The sequence below is a fragment of the Phaethon aethereus genome (assembly GCF_964289735.1).
Source record: "Phaethon aethereus genome assembly, chromosome: 18".
Taxonomy (NCBI): Eukaryota; Metazoa; Chordata; class Aves; order Phaethontiformes; family Phaethontidae; genus Phaethon; species Phaethon aethereus.
The window spans coordinates 8,098,629-8,116,265 of record NC_138594.1 but is presented as its reverse complement, the minus strand read 5'-3'; the positions used below and the strand labels follow the sequence as shown (position 1 = coordinate 8,116,265).

Below are 17,637 nucleotides of genomic sequence, written 5' to 3'. Positions count from 1 at the left end.
CTACTTATTTAAACTACTTTCTGTAGTACCTTTTATTCTAATATCTCAAAATGTTTTCCACTAATTGTTATACAGAAATAAAGAGGTGCTGCTGCTCAGTGTGCAGAACCCTCTTCGGGTAGGTCAGAGACGGTTGACTCATAGCTCACTGCCAAATCAGAATAGTAGGGCTTTGCACTGCATTTCACAGAGATAATTGCCCAGATGATAAACTGTAAAGCAGTGAAAAAGCTGCCTTGAGGGTCTTGAGGCTTCCAGGTCTAAATCTTGTATAATTCTTAATGCAGATTTATGTGAGGCAGGGTGGCTACCAGCTAGTCGATACTCAAAGTTGAAACAGTGTAAATTATGCCAGTTTTTTATTACGTTAGTTAAACCCAATGCAAATGTCTGTGTTAGCATTTTAAGTGGATTCTGACCTCATTTATGTTGATTTATGGTTGAAATTGTGTTTACAGTTGGTGATGCTAACCTGACTAGTACTGTAATAATTTCTATTCACATGAATTGATGTAGCCTCTGCGTTTGTAGACGAGACTTTGACTTCTTTGGGAAACAGTGCCAGGGAGAAGGGTAGGGGGTGTTAGATGATGAAGAAGCAGCTTTAACACGAAATGCCTGTTCAGGGTGATAATTGTCCTAAGGAAATAGGTCAGTGTATGTCCCACATGTCACTATGTCACCATCAACTCCATTTCACCACAGCACTTGTACGCATGATGCCACACTAAATTGTTCCTACATGGCTGAATGCAGATGGAAGGAAAGTGGTGCTACTGTTTAAGCAGGCATTTGGAGTTTAGGGTTTAATATTTTCCTTAGTTAGTCTCTCTTTAGCATTTCTGTGCCTTTTTTTTAAACCTGGGGTGAATGAAAAATTTTTCAGAGGAGAAGAGAAAGATTGGCACTTGAGATCGGAGGCGACATGATTTCAGAAATGTTGTGCTTTTTGAGGCAGCTAAAATTTGCTAAGCTTCTGGATCACCTTGACTCAAATTACAGCAGTGTTATCTGTGGATTCCTGCAGTGTTTAATAGCAACACAATGGTTAATGCCTAACATTTTAATATGTACTTAGCCTGTGATCTGTGACAAGTCTATAATTCTGTATGGAAAATTCTTTAAAGATGTATGATGAAAAGTGATTGGTGATCACTTTTAGATTATTCGCTTAATTTCCAAAATGGAATGCCTGGTCTTTTAGGTTTTGTTTTGTTTTAATACTCAGTAATGTAGCTTGATGGTCCACAAAACCTTACTTTTGCTTTTTTTACTCTTTGCTGTAGAATAGCTACCAAAAGAATTAAAGGAAGGAAAATGTTGATGTCTTTACGTGGTAAAAATACAGTTTGCTAAATGCCAGTCATGCCCAAATGTCATTTTAGTCATGCCAAATTCACCAAAATGTTTTGCAATTGAATTAATTAAATACCACCCAAAGGACAAAATTTGTTCTTTTCCTGAGCTATTTCTCAGCTAGGGGAGAGGGAAGAGTGTAGATCTCCTTTCAACTCAAATCCAATCCACTGTTATCCCTACAAAGACTGTTAGAATCAATACTGCCCTATGACTGCTAGGATAAATACTGAGAATTACTGGATTGTCTTTGAAGAGCATATTTTAAGAAAGCATGAACCCAAAACTGATTATTTTTGTTTGAGTAGTCTTCTGGTTTTTGGGGAGTAAACAGACCTTGCTAACTTCCTTAATATCAGAGGTTGTTGTTTTGTTTGCTGTCCTGACATCTCCCACACACTCAGGCTGCTTTCTAATGGCAGAAAATAATGAGAAGAAATGGTGAGTGTTTGTAAAGTAAATATTATCACCATTGGGTGAACCTGGTGATGGCATAGCTCCATATCTAACCAGCTAAGCTGTGTAGCAATAGTACAAGTCCAGGGCCACATTCTGCATATCTACCTTGGATTGCAGTTGGGCAAATCACAGTTAAAGAAATCCTTACTCAAAAAGAAAGATTATGATACAGATGGGTCACAAAATCTTGTGTTTGTTCTGGAACCATATTCAGTGCGTATTTGAAGTCATCAGAATAATTCCTATCAGTTTAAATGTTTTAGAATGCGCCTAGCGTAAGCTGCTACGAGAGCACCATTTATCAAAATGTGTTCTGCAGGGTGCTGTGTCAGTCTTGTTAAATCTTATTAATCTTCACTCATACAAGAAAACTCTTTTGAGTTACATGGACTGCTTGCATTACTAAGAGTTATGGACTCAAGCTCCTTATGTATGAAGATGTACCACTAAGAAGACCATAAATGTGCATGAATTTGATAACCAGGCAGTGAAGGCAGGACATGGTCAAACACTGCAAAATGGAGACACATGCAGAAAGGATTTGGCATAAAGTCTGAAGGTCAGTAGAACAGTTTGAAGCTGGTGCAGCCATGGTTAAACTGTTTGTTCTCCAGCTAAATAATGGAGTCTCTCAACCTCTTGAATAGATATGATCTTCTGTATTTTGTTCTGTTTCTAGCATATGACCTCTACAACTTTTTGGTGCTGCAAAAAGTACAAAAAAATAAATAAGAGCAGTCTTATCAACATATTGCTGCACAAAGTTTTGTTGGGGAAAAAACAAACAGATGCCACATACACAGTACCATAAGGATTTAAGAAAACACATGATTCCTTTTAGGTATGTGGCTGGATCAACTCCAAGCATGTGTGGAAGGGTGAGGATCAGTCTGACTAACATACAGTAAGTTGGCATCTTTTGGTACTGATCTTAGTTTCCTATGTTGCTGAGTGAAAATCTGTCATTGTAGCATGCCAGTTGCAATGCACCTGGCCTGGTATGAAGTTGTAAGATGGATAAAAGACCCTGGTGTAAGATCCTTTCCATGCATCTAGTTTCATGATCTGATTTTGACCCTAAGCATCTGTCTAACAGGGCTTAAAATCAAGCTTACAGAGTCATTAATATTGTTCATTGAATAATTGTATGGTCACCCAGCCAGATATAGTGGACTTTGATTTGTGTGCATTATTCACCAGTCCTCACTGGGTTTCTCTGGTGGTTAGTGTGGAGTTTCATGAGCAGCTAGGCAGGCATTTATGCGAAGGGGATAATTAAATGTGCAGAACCCAGTCAGTTTCTCCTGGCTACTACTGTGACAATTTTAATGTCTATGAGACTAATGTCAAACTTTATAAATTTTTGTGGACACAAACAGAAGTTTACTTGCTTTAGATTAATTTCAGTATTCCAAATATTTTTTAAAAAACCTGCTTATCTCCTGACTAGTTTGCCTAGCATTTGGGAGATTATTTCAAGTGGACTTAGAGTTTATAGAGTAACTGAGATGTTACGCATAAAATTCAGTGTGTTCCAGTGGGAAGATCAAAGGACTGGAAGTAACTTACTTTCTACAGTCTGACTTCTCCCATCAGCATCATCACTGACTTCTGCATACCTTTCCACCCGTTCCTTAGCTCCTCACCGCCCAGACACAAACCAGATCTGATCCTGCAGCCATGGAGCCAAGTTAGCCTGGTACTGTGTAGTGTAGCCTGTGTGACCTGCTGAAAGACAGAGCAGTCTGTATCTGCTTGGATATATATGTCATGTGTGACTTCAGGCAAATCACAGTAAATGAAATGACAAGAATGTAGTTTCCTTTCAGGACTGCAGATGCTTTGAAGTGGGCAGTCTGGTTGGCCATGCCTTTTTCATCTGTACCTGCGTACATAAATCAAAGGCTTAAGTGGCAAAGGCTGAAACACTGGGAAGGAGGCAGGTACAGAACATGAGGACATGATTTTTATTAGATGCTGTGTTTATGGACTAGATCTGTAGGTCTCTCTCACTCTCTACAGTGTTCAGTATATGCGTAAGACTCAGCAGGCATTTATTTGTGGGTAACCAGGTATGGGATGTCTGTGTCTCCAGGGTATGTAGTGTGTTCTTTAGGCAGCTGCGTAGCAATGAATTTGCCTGAGTTATCCTGAATCCTTCTTTGAAGCATTCACTGGCCAAAATTTAATACAGTAAGAATCTTAACTGAAAGAAACAAAGCTTCTCTGAATTGACCTGAATTCAAGGACGTTTTCCCCTATTTCTCATATTTTAAAAGCTGGTATACCAGGGCTCTTGGACTTACTGCTGTTGGAGTACGTTACTTTGTACTGCTGCATCGTGGTTGTGCTTTTGAAGTTGAATATCTATACATATCAATAGATGGACAACTGTTTAGCATTTTTATAAAGTAAATGATGTAGGCAATGAGTATTATTGATGGACAGGTTTTTCTGTATTGCTGTCATATTCAGTAGTTCACACTATAGTTGTTAGGCAGCTAGTCTTTATGGCTAAGCTACTGGAATGAGCCTGTCCCACAGCTTGTCTTCAGAAGTTCTGCACCATAGAGTGTGCAGGAGGCAGGGCTGTGACAGCTTCTAGGATTTCTTTTTTTTTTTTTTTCAGTCAATGTCTTGGCCAGAGATGGAACATTGAACAGTAAAAAGGGTTAGAAGAGAAGCGGTCCTTTAGAAGTCTTTAGAATAGAGGTAAATATAAAGAAAATATGGAAGAAACCTGGGTAACAGATGCAATGCTGTCTGGTTTTTAAAGGACACTGGATACTACCAGGTGTCTCTGCTTTATATATATCAGGCTGATAAGGAAGGACACATGTACATTTAAAATCTACAACTTCCGTTTCCAGTCCCTAGTTGGTTTTGCCCTCACTGAAGAAAAAAAATTCTTTCCTCTTGCTACAGGCAAGAATAAAAGACTGTCTGAAATTTCTGTGGATTTTGACTTGGAAAAAACAGGACCACACAGATGGAAAGAAGGAAAGCTAGGAAATCCCTGATGAAATCTTTGCAGTGGCATATTTCTCTATACAATTTTATTGAACTAAGTACATTTTTTTAAATTCTTACTTTCAATGTTTGTTTTATTTTATTTTTCTTTTATCTGTGTCCAGAGTCTCATTTCTCAAAGACAGGGACAGCAAACTATGAACAACAGATACCCAAATGAAGGTGTTTTTTTTTTTAATCTGGGATTTCTGCATCAATAACTCAGAAAGTGATTCAAATTCTAAATCCGCAAAATTAAGCAGGTGCAGGCACCTCAGCCAATGTGAAACATCTTCCATCTTAACTTCAAAACTAAGCAAGAGAGAGGAAAGAAGCATATCACTGCTTTTGACTAATGGCTAAGGAAGTGCCTGAGAAGGATGAATAGGGGACACCTTTGCAAGGACCAAGAAGCCAAGAAATTTAAGGGGTTCAGAAGGATAAGCTGACTTTCTACAGTCACCCAAGGTAGACAGAGCTGCATCATTTCTAACCAAGAATATTGTTGTTTGGTATAGGAAAAACAGAATAGCAGCAGAGTGCCAGAATAACACTGCTGTCCCAGGAATCAGTCCAGAGAGGCGGTAGGGTATGACTTCTTCCAGGATCAGTGGAAAAACGCAACTATGGACAGATGGATGATAGAAGTAATCTCTGAGGGGTATTCCACAGAACTGCAGGGAAGCAAAAATGTTGGGGGGAGGTATGGAGAGTGATTTGTCAAGATTGGGAGCATGACAAAGATTAAAAAAAAAAAAAGTTCTTCCTCATCTTCACCTAATAAGTGGGATAAACAAACAATGCTTCCAAACTTGTAAAATTTTTAGGGGTAGTCCAAAATAAACCAGTAAAACCTCTACATTCGGGTACTTGCATGTCTGTCATCACTGTAATATCTCAAGAGTAATTAATGAATTGGAATGTCAATATAATACAACATGGCTGGCAACTGAGATGAATAAGACATGTTATTTTCTTATCAGTCTTGTTTTATCCTGGCAGTTGATCTGACTAGAACAATTTTTCCCTCTTGCTGCTCCTCAGTTCCTCAGCTGCAGTTCAGCTTTTCCACAATTATTTCCAATCTCTGATTTTAGAAGTCTGGGAAAAAAGCTGCTTTTCTTCACTTTTTCCATGTTTAGATAACCTTTCACCTTAACATTGATGGCTACTGAGGGTTAACAGGTACTAGTGAAATATATGTACTCCATTTTATTCATAGGGGTTGACTCTTCATCATTTGGCTTACAGTGGATTGAGGTGTCACTAAGACTACTTTATTTTCTTCTCTACTTTCCTAAGCTGCCTCTTGTGTTGTAAATTAAATTTATGCAAAGTAAGTTAATGCTTGTGATACACAATTTTCATGTTTGTCTTGTGGCCAGTTTAATACTAATGGGATTCTGAGCTGTGCACTTTGTTTTATTAAATGATTTGAGGTTCATTTAATGACGTAGTGGGTAATTATAATGGTACTTTGCAACCTTGGGTAGCTTTTTATGATGCAGGGCCAGGGTATCTGCTTGCTTTTTGGGGAGTCTAAGAATCATTTCTTGTTGGGAGTTGCTCTAACTTGCCCAACTGTCTCAATAGCAAATATCCTTCTTCAGTCATTTTTCTTGCCTCCAGTAATATGCACTCATTTTCCACAGTTTTTCACTGGAAAAGAGTTCAAAAAATGTGTGGACCTGGCACTTCATGATATGGTTTAGTGGGCATGGTGGTTTTGGGTTGATGGTTGGACTTGATGATCTTAAAAGTCTTTTCCAACCTTAATGATTCTGTGAGATTCTGTGATTCCAGGAATGTAAGTGAAGGAAATATATATTAAAACCCTGTATTGTTAACATGGACCTTGGATTTTTTGATGGCCCATGGCATCTCATTGTTTAGTAGCACACAGAAATAAACCCGATGATCCTAACCCTTTTTGGCAGTTTAAAGGGAATTTAATGAGTTCATTGCTATTTAAGATTCTGCTACACTTGCCATGTATAGTAATGGGAGTATGCATAAACTGGGCTCTTTTAAAATCTGCATGATGTAGAAACATGATTTTGAGAAAGTCAAGATCTGCTTTAGTCTAAAATAACACTTTATGTTGAAAAATCTTCTTAAAAGCACTGAAAGTACTGCTACTTACTGGAAGAAAAGTTGTCATTTATCAATTCAGAAAAATTAGCTATAATTTCCCCCCCCCATTCTGTTAAGAAATGTGTAGTAACCAAGAACCAACTATTGCTAAGAAACTGATAAACTGCAGTGGCAACAGTAGGAGCAAGTGCAATAAAGCCACATTATGACGGGTTCAATTTTCTGTCAAGATGCCACTGCCTGAAATGGATCCCTGTCTTGGCTTATCCTCTGACATTAGATTTCTTCTTGATGCTAGCAAAGCATGTTATTATATGGCCAGAAAAACATTTTTTGACTTTGTGATCTCAGAAAGTGCCAGGACATAAGGTTTAAGAGCTGAGGATTTAGGTAGTCCAGTGAGCTGTGAGGTGATCTGGATTAGTGCCCTGACTGTCAACCCCAGGATGACTAGAAATCTAGGTCTCTGAATCCAATTCAATATAATCAAAATAATTTTGCCTCCCCTTTGCCATTAGCTTTTGAATGACTTTGTGTTGTTTGTTGCAGTTGTTTATATGTAGCTAAGTTAGCCATGAGAAAATGACTCTTCCTATCTCAGGAAAGTGCATCATTTTGTATTGACTGAAGTTGGAGTAATGTGTGTACAAGACCTACAGATTGCCATTCATAGTTCTGCTGAGTTTTCAAGGGAGATTGAAGGCAGCCGCCTTCCCTCTTTTTCAGGTATGTCCTTTTGTTAAGATTGTGGAAAATGCTTATAATGGTATTGCTTAAGCATTATGAATTCTCTGCCTATGATGTAGCTCTTTAGAATATTTCCATATCACATTCTGGATCGCAAGTTTTCCTGTGTTGTAGATGGGATTTTAGGCTGCTGTGTATTTTGTAGGATCAAGCATCTAATATTGATGCCATGCCATTAGTCTTGAGGTTAATTGGAAAACCTTTATTTTTCCCCCTTGAGTTTGCCTAAGCAGTGATGAATACTTAAATTCTAGGCACAGCTCCCTCATGGGAAGACTGCTGAAGAAATAATTTCTCTTTCCTGGAGCCAAAGATTTGGGAAAAGAAAAAAAAGATTGCCTGTGGCAGCTAACGGGACAGTCCCCGACTGTTTGTACTATTACTGATTGGTAACTTTCTGGTTAGAGAATACAGCGAGCAACTAGGGTCAGAAACGCGATGAGACGTCAATATCATATGTACTTCTGAGGAAGGAACTTAGTGGTTTCCTTTTAAAGGAAGCCCTATTAATTTAGCATTAATAATGTATTGAATTTTAAAGGCTCAAGGATATTGAGGCCATTTCTTTGAAGTTGCTGAGTGTCCCCAAACCACATTGAAATTAATGGGAGTGGAGGGCATCCAGTGTGATGTAAAGCAAGAGCTATTCTGAAGTTAATTTCACAAGATATCTTGCTGCTTCTTACTGCGTTATTTTATAGAGCTCTTCGTACTTTATATCTAGACATGATTAAACAACTCACTGGAGAGGAACTACCCCATCTCACACACCACAGAGTAGGCTATTGTATACGCTGGCACTCCTATCAGAGACTCTGGGAAACACTGAGAGCACCAAATAGTATTAGTGTGGTTTAGGACCCATGAAACCCTAAGTATGCCATAAGTGACTGAGATGAAAGGTGCTGAGTCTCTGGCGTTACCCTTTGAATTTCCCACGCTGCTTGCAGTCAGTATTATGTCCTAATTGTTGCAATACAGCTATGTATTTTTCTCCTGTGTTAATTTAATTGCTTTGATTTCTTGCAGTACTTCAGTTTTGATGCAAAAAGAACTGTCCCTCATTCAAAAGTAATATGAATCCCATAGATACGTATGGGGTCTGAGGAAGCAGAGACTCACATTCCTAGTTGATAGTAATTTGTAGGTAGAACCTTCAGAATTCTTTCATATCAAAGCAAGCTGCTCAGCTTTCTCAGACAGCACAGAGAGCTATGTAGAACTCCCCTCTCTCTGTCGTTTCTGAAATAAAGTTTTGCTGAAGAATAAATTATGAAAAAAGTATTATTTTAAAAATTGAAGCAAATAACATTGTTATTCTTGGAGAGGGTGAACATACAATCTTTTATGTTATGTGGTCTAACTCTTGTACACGTGTTTTAGTCACATTAAAAGGACAGCAGCTTTACAGGATGTTTAATGTTCTACAAATTGAGTTAGAAACAGCATGCAGAATTTCGTGTTAAATTGGGTGCAGTGACATAAAGTAATTCACCCCGTAGTGCAATCTATCAGTTACATTGGTGTACTTAGGTGCTCAGGGAAGAGTGAGTCAAAACAGGTTTAACTTTTTCTGACTAAAAGCTTTAGATGCAACCTATGCTTTTGTTCATTTATATAAGAACTTAAATAACAATTGCATGATTGGGTGTATAAGCTTTATAGAAAAGTGCTTTTTACAGGTTGGGACCCACCATCAAACAACATATATTTATACAGCTTCCTCTAATAGCATGGTATAGCATGCAGTTACCTAGCATGTTCATCTCATGTTCTTCATAAATATTATTGGGATTGATTTCTGCTTACACATAAGCTTACTTAAACTGTTTTGATAGTATTCAGAGGTCAGAAAGCAAGGAAGTTTTTAACTAATTATATTTCTACAGCTGAGTGAAGCACAACTTCTAAATGCCTAACGAGCACAGTCTCATGAGAAATTCTACTAAATCTTGCTATTTCATTTCTTGAACAATGAGATGATAACTGGTGTTACGAGCCAGTTTTTACAGGTTGATAAAGGAAAGTGCACAGTCACCTGCAAGATTAATAGCAGAGGAAGCAATGATGTTCTGAAGTCCTGCCTGCCAGTTCTGTGCCGTGGCCTTAAGATTGGCTGTCCCTTGCCCTTGCCCTTTTCCTTGCCTTTTAAGATTTGAAATTCTTTAGTGAAAACATTCACAAATATATTTGACTGGAGGGGATGAGATCTGCACAAGATCCTTCTGTCTGCTGAGCAGAGCTGAGCTTTATACACAATTTCTACTTCCTGCAAACTGAGTTGTTGCTAGATACTACCAAAGTCTTGCAGAGCTCTGGTGAGAGAGTGCTATAAGCAGAACGTGCATCCTAACAGAGGCTTAAATACTTCTAAACATTTTAATTTATGGTTCTTCAAGCAGCATTTAGTGACTCTGGAGACTTGGTGGCTCTCATCAAAAATCAACTACATAAAGATAGTAGATGCAGCTGTTAGCTTTAGCTATGTTGTCATGGTATGCCACATTGTTTGTCACTACTACCAGCATACATACGAGTCTGGTTGTATGAAATCTTACCCTTTGGCCCACATTTTTAATTGGAATCTTACCAGGAAACAAGATCACAAATAAACAGAAAATACAGAGAATAGTCAAGTCTGTGCCATACTAGAGTTCCCATGATAGTGCCTTACTTTTACCCTCTGACATGATAAAAACAGGTCATGCCTGTTTTGCTTGTGTTGAATACTGTTTGGAATTCACAGCAGCAGTGAGAGGTTTTACACATGGGGATGGTGGAAGAAGGATTTATGGAATGGAAAGTATTAACCTAATGAAAGAGCATTTGCATGTTTTCTGAGCAAAATGTTATAAAAAAAAAAAAAGAAATCTGGCATAGCTGATGAAAGCATTTTATTTATTGATCCCTTTATAATCCTCTGTTTTCTTTTTCCTCCCTCATCATACGGTGATGCATACGATGTAGGCTGTAATATTCATAAGCAGGCTAACCTTTCTTGTCCTGTAACTATTCACTTATAAGTGATGCTTTATATAGTGCCTGGAGTGCATGTTGTTAGGTTCTTTTAACATAAAAAGGTTGCCTAAAAACATCTTAAATAATAGCTGCAATTATGTACAGACTTGTTTTAAACAAACTGAACATTAATTATAGAGGGCTGAATCTTCGGCTAATTGCATCTGCTTAGTTTCCCTGCTGGCAGGTCCACTTTACACATGTGTATTCCATTTGCTTTAGGAGGCATTTGTTGGTGTGAGCCAAAAGCTGGTACTTGTATGACAGAAGGTGTTGAAACTGATTTTTTTAGGTTAAGTCTGTGCTCCCTCCAAAGTTTAGGCAACCCATCCTTGGGTTTAACAGTGTGCAAAATACCCATATAAAATGTAGTAATTAAAACTATGTAAAATAATTACATAGTATGTACATTACTTAGGATTCTGGAAATGGGGTTTAGCAAAAAAGATTAAACTTTTTCTTACAGCTCTTTTTTTTTTTTTTTTTTTAAAACCATCCTGCACTTTTCTCTGTAGGGCTAATTTTCTATTAGAACACATGATCTTCTGAAACACTAAAGGAAAATTCCTCTAATTTTAATTTCTGACATAAGGCTCAGCCATCTTCTATTACTTGTCAATGACTGAGGAAGATAGCTTGAGAGTGAAGAAGCTACGCGGAGTGAACTATGGAACTCTGAATGGAAGGTCAAATAGTATCACATAGCTAAGCTTCTGGTAGCTGGGAGAGAAACAGGATAAGACCTATAAAGCCAATGGTCTGTGGGACACAAAGGGTGAATATAAGTGCAGATCACACCAGCATCTAATACCTTATGAATATATCTTTCATTTTCAGTGTTCACCATTGTAATAGCAGATTGGAGGATTTATTTTTCTTGTAGTAAGCACTATGCCATTTTTCTGAGAGTTTCATATCAAAGTATTAGCAATAAATTAATGCTTTGCACTAAGTTTATTATGAAACTATATGGCTTAGAGTTGCAGCTGCTTTTCTTTTTAATTTCATAACTGTCTAGAAGAGGTGGCAGTGATAAAAATGTTATTATGTATTTAATGCCACGGCAATACTAGCCAGGTTATCGCAAGCAAGACTTTTAGGATATAAGTTGAGTAAGGATAAGCATGCAGAATGATTAATATAGCAATCAGAAGAGCTCAGATCAATAAAATTCAGATCAAAAAGGATTTTTTTCCTAACTGCTGTAAGCCTGATTCTCCAGAGTCTTAACATTTGTCATCTGTGTGAAATGGCAGTAAAGTCAATGGAGATTTCTGATCTGGCAGGATTCTAGCCTTGGCTTATGCTCAGATGTGAATGACAAACGATGGCATCAGATACAAGCTTTTTATCTTTTATTTAAGTATAGAAAGTAAATAAGTAATTGTAGAATGACTTGTTTATATCTTGCAAAGAAGCATATTTACTGAGAAGTATTTTGTCTTAATTACAGCATTTTATTTTACATCAGCATTAGCATTGCAACAAGATGAAGACATCTTTGCGCTGCAAATTATGTGCAGATACTTGAGCATCTGCATCATGGTACCTGCTATCTGATACAATGTTATCTGATGATTTTAAAAATTTTACTGACTGAGCAACAGCTTCTCTTTGAAACATAAGCCTACTCATTTTAACCTCTAAGCTAGATATAGTTCATTGATGACTTTATAGGGCATTGGCAACTTTTGCTGTTTGCATTTACTGTACATTTTTATGATCCTGTACCATGCTGTTTCCCTATACATGTGTCGTGGTGAAACGAGGACAACATGAAAGTCACTAGGAAACAAAAATGCATGACATTTTGCAGAACTTAGCCTGTAATTTTATGCTCCACAATGAGACATACCTACAATAATTTGACAAAATGAAAGCAACATGTGTCATACCAGCTCCAAATAAATATCCTGTCTCCTCTACAGCAGCTGCATTGAAAGAGATCTGACATAATGGTGTTACATCAGCAGAACTACTAATCTCAGATGCTAGTTATTTCAATACCGAGGGAGAGAACGCTGTAGCAAATGGAGGTCATTCCATATCCTCTATCACTTTGGACAAACATGGCATTTGGGAGTGTCCCTGCTAATGGCAGAATACAGTGCTGATGCTAACATTGCTGTCGCAGAGCTACTTGTGCAGGTCATCTGCTCCTAACAGAAAAGTGTCTCTTCAGATGGGCCTGTTTATTTTGGTGCCTTGCAGAAGCAACAATATTTCTTGGAAGCAAAGGGCATCCTCTAGGTTTTAGTCGCAAAAGCAGAAGTCTGACGTATCAGAAATGAATTTTTTTTTAGATATTTAACCCTCTTCAGGAATACAGAATTGCTTTCTAGACCTTTTGCCTCCTCAGTGTCTCATGTGACGGGTCATGCCAAAAATAGAGCTGCAGAGTTCTGCTAGGAACACAAGAGTATCAGAATCCACAAAGCAAGCACACATGTCTCTTTATAGTCCTCAAGTGGGGGAATTGCAATGAGAGGTACAACAGTTTTACTTTAACTAAAATAAGAAGGATGCTGAGAGAATTTTGCTATTTTCAGTGTCATGACGTGGCACACATGAAGAATCTTTTTCCTTGGCAGTAATTCCTGAGCCATAAGGTTGAACCTGTTTACCCAGGCACAGTGCCATTCTGTCAGATGGGCATTGATACACCAATTGTAGATACGCTGTGTTTTATGTGCATCAGGTGTAAGTATCCCAGATAGGATTCCCAGCAAGGATTGTCTGTATGTCTGTTCATTCTAATTTTACATTCCCTTGTTCCATTACTAATCCAGATATGGGTCTGATTATGTATCAAAAATAGAGAACAGCTTTTTTCTCCTTTAATAAGACCTCTTGCCCACTTGCATAACATAGATTAGAGCAATGCTTTAGAAGTTTTTGGAAGACAAACTTTTCTCCCTGGCCTTACCAGACCCCCTCCTTCTGCATTCAGAGAAATGAGAGCTTTATAAATCTTTTTTCCTTTCTAAGCAAAGTCTCTGTAGGATCCATTAGAGCAAATCTTTGGCACCAAGCTAGATTTCATGTGCACAGCAGAGTAGAAATCTGTGTTCAGTCACTCTCTGCACTACTTTGCAGGATGTTTTGCCTGAACTGGTATGAAACATTGAGGCTTCAGGGTTCGAGAAAGAGCTTGGCGCTGGGGATTGTCTCCCTAGCTGCTCTCTCACAACCACCACCTGCCTTTCCTCTTGATTTCCTCAGTGGTCTCAGGTTTCTGTAAATCAGCAGGACTCCCAGCATTGCTCTTGCCCTTAGACATTTTATATGGCTATGGTACAACATCTTATTTTGCTTATTTTACTCCTTTTTATGTGTTCCATTTTCATGTGTATTGAAGAGATAAGGATCTGATATCTGTGGAATGTACAGAGTGACGCCAGGTTATGCTCTTCTCTGATAGCTGAAGCAATTGCACAGGCATCCAATTATTTAGAACAAAGCTTTGATAATCTTATTTTCTTGCTTATCTCATGCAGGCTGTTCCATAGTAATGCTACAGATTTGAAAAAATATGACAAAAATCTTGGTTTTCCTGATACTCCTTTTGGAATTAGCTTTATTAAGTGTTGAGGCAACACACTGAAGCAGAGCTGCAGAGCCAACCTCTTTGATTTTGCTTTGATTTAAACTCTGAATAATGGATTATATTTTTCTTCTGGACCTGGCATGTATCATTTAGATTGGCCACAGAGTGGGCAAAAGCAATACATTTTTCAATTGTATATGTTTCTATGAATGCTGACAGTAAGCAGTTGCATTTGAAAATACCTATCCTCCCTGAAGTCTTCTTAACTTGCCTCTATCTACATACATAATTTTTTCACCCACTTGTAAACTGCAGCTGCCTCTGGTTGGCTGAACCAGCTTTAGCTGTGTATATTACTACAAGATGCACTTGAATGCAATGTAATTTTCTGGGAAATTTTAAGTAGAAGAATGATTGCTGTGCTTTGTTGGGACTCACTTGTTAGTATCCTCTCCTGTTGCTGAAGCATCCTGAAACCTTTAAGGACTTTTGTTGCAGAGCACAGAGGCATAAAAGCAACCTGCATAAACCAGTGTTGAGATCCAAAAAATTGCAGTTCAGACTGGATATGAATATTTTGCTGCTCAGATATTTTGATTGTGGGTTGGGATTTGCCATTTTCCAAATGTTTGTATAGTGCAATCCAGCACAACAAAGCCATACACAGTTTGAATTCTCTAGGCTATGACATAAAAGCTAAAATAATGAAAGTAATGTCATCTGCAAACTGTAAAGAGTGCACAGCGGAATGGTCCTTTCAGTTTAACATGTCACCATTCAATTAATGGAACGAGCATCAGTACTGCAAGGAGAAATCTGCATCCAGACATACCCCATTCCACTAGTGTCTGGATTTCTGGTAAAGCAGAGTGTTGGTCCTTCTGTCAGTATGTTTAATTAACTTCAGCTTTACTTTTGTTTCTGCAATTTACAGTCAGTTAAATCATAAATACTGTTTTGTAACTGATAGAACAGTATGTAATGGTCCTCATCTTGTATCCTTTTTAGTCTGAATGTCACATCCTCTTTGTAATTTTTAATGACAACAACAATTTTTATTACACTGCTGGAACTTTTCCCAGGGTAATTGTGTCTTTTGTATATAATACGTGATCTAGAAATGAAACTGCAGCAGAAAGCTGCTAAATCCAGCATCTTCTGTAGCTGCATATTTATGTTAAAAAATTCTTGGACCTTGTGCAAGAGATTGAAAGTATCTTATAAAACAAAATCAACCCAAAATTTAAGTTAATGATACAGAAGGTAGCTGAGCTTTCTGCGGCTGAGAGTTGCTCTAAATATGAAAGTGAGGCCAGAACATATTTGCATATAAGCTCTGATCTGCTCTCTTATGGAAATCAACTGCACATTTGTCTTGCTGTGTGTCTGGATGCCCTTTGAAAGTACTTCAAATTAACAGATTTTACATTTTGACTGCAAAATTTGCTCCAGTTCTGATTTCCTTTAAGACAAAGAGAAGTAATGACCTTCTGAGTAGCAAACTGACTGATCAAGACCTTTCTGCTCATGGATTTACAGGAATTCAGAGAAGTCATTTAAGCAACAGTCTCATCAGGGGCAAATCTTATCCAAAGCTTAGACTTTTATTGTTGCAGCCTTCAGAATATTGGTCAAAGAAACCTTTCATTGTGTAACTGCATTGTGCTATCAAATGCAGCTGTACTAGAGTTGCACGTCACACGTGTAACAGAAGCAAGTATCTTGCCTACCTACCAGGATGACTGGTGGGGGATAAGTAGTGGGTGCTACATTGCAGACAGAGAAGATAGCAGAAAAAACTTGTATTCCTGCCTCAGCATTACAGCATAAGCCACTATTTGTGAAGCTATGGGCTATGCATTTCTGTTCTGGTTTTGGAACTCAAAGCACATAGGATGAGAGGAGAAGCAGTTACAGACACAGTTATTGCCTGTGGTTCACTCTGTCACTTCTTCCCATTGAAAGTGAGAGATTATCGGAGAACTTGGGAAAGCAAGTGGCTAAACTGCTTTTCAGTCCACCAACCTGGAATCAGATACTGACTACTGTGTATGAGCACACTCTTCTTCTCTGCATGTTTATCCCATACTGAATTTATGGGTGGCATAGAATCCATCCATCAGTAGTGCTACAGATCCTCATTTTCTACCTGAATTTTTCTTCAGAACCTGAGTATGTTTTACTGGATGAGAAACAGGGACAAGGTCCTCTAAGATACAGAGGCTTAGCTAATTCAGTAAATTGAATAAACATCACATGGGAACGTGAGGAATGCCTTTTCTGTAGAAGATGGTACCCTGTTTAGAGTTTCCAGTGTTTATGCAATTAAATATTTCCTATGCCTTGCCTTAATTTTATGGTTTCTTTGATTATTTCTTTCTAGCTCAACAAAATTCACCAAAAATCCATGAAGGCTGGTGGGCTTATAAGGAAGTGGTCCAGGGAAGCTTTGTTCCAGGTAAGTGTAATTTAAAATTTTTAGTTTTTGTTAAATATTTTTTTCACTGCAGTTAATATCGCTGAGTTTGGGAGAGTTGTGGGGTTTTTTGTGTTGGTTTTTTTTTTATCCATTGCAAAGATTTGAAGTACACAAGTACTCAACATCACGTTATAGTGAAGCATAGAAAAGTTTTTGTCAATACATCATGCAAAGACCATGGCTGTTTTCCGGGAAAGAAATTGCCTTGAAGACATTCCTGGTTTCTCTCAGTAAGACTAACATGATGCTACTTTGTGAATGTGTGTGTTCTGTGTGGAGACAGAAGGGGAGGACTGAAAAGCAGTATTGTTAACTCGATGTATTTACTTACTTATCTGATGCAGCACTTCTAGGTAATACCATTTCTACAAATTTAAGAGTGTATTAGGAATGGAACCTAATTGAAACATGAACCTAACAATGCAAGTTTCACTGATCTTTGTTTTTGAAACAAGAAACAGTAAGTGAAAAAAGATTAAATCCTAACTCGGCTTCAGTAAGATTTAGTAAATGATATATAGTAAGTAGTCAGCTAAAAGGATCTAAATAAGCAACACCAGCTGAATTTAATAGGCAAAAGTGAAATTCAGGCTAGCAATAGCCTGGCATTGGTCAGTATTGGTAGAACTCCTTCAAAACACATGTATTGGTTGTCCTAATGCTATATACTCCTTGAGTATCATGTGGTCCGAGTAGGCCTTTGCTTGTTCTTTTTATCTCTGGATCTCTCTAACACATTTCAGGATTCGAGCTGCCTGAGACATTAGTTGTTCTTAGACTGACAGTCTTTTATTTTGCTTTTGACCTACATTTGACATCTGAACTTTTTGTGCTTCCTTTCTGTAAATTATTTTGTTCTTTCTTTCAAACTAAATTACTTTGTTGGGTCTTCACTGTTCACTGTTAACTAGATGTTTCCATTTAGAAA

General features: G+C 37.9%; 1 protein-coding gene across 1 annotated transcript in view; it reads left to right on the top strand.

The window, feature by feature from the left end:
* The window catches only part of CA10 (carbonic anhydrase 10), a 203,015-nt gene that overhangs the window by 21,758 nt on the left and 163,620 nt on the right, over positions 1-17,637 (top strand). Inside the window, exon 2 of the mRNA XM_082008312.1 lies at positions 16,614-16,688. Within this exon, the coding sequence (XP_081864438.1) occupies positions 16,614-16,688 (75 nt within the window). The remainder of the gene's footprint in view (positions 1-16,613; positions 16,689-17,637) is intronic.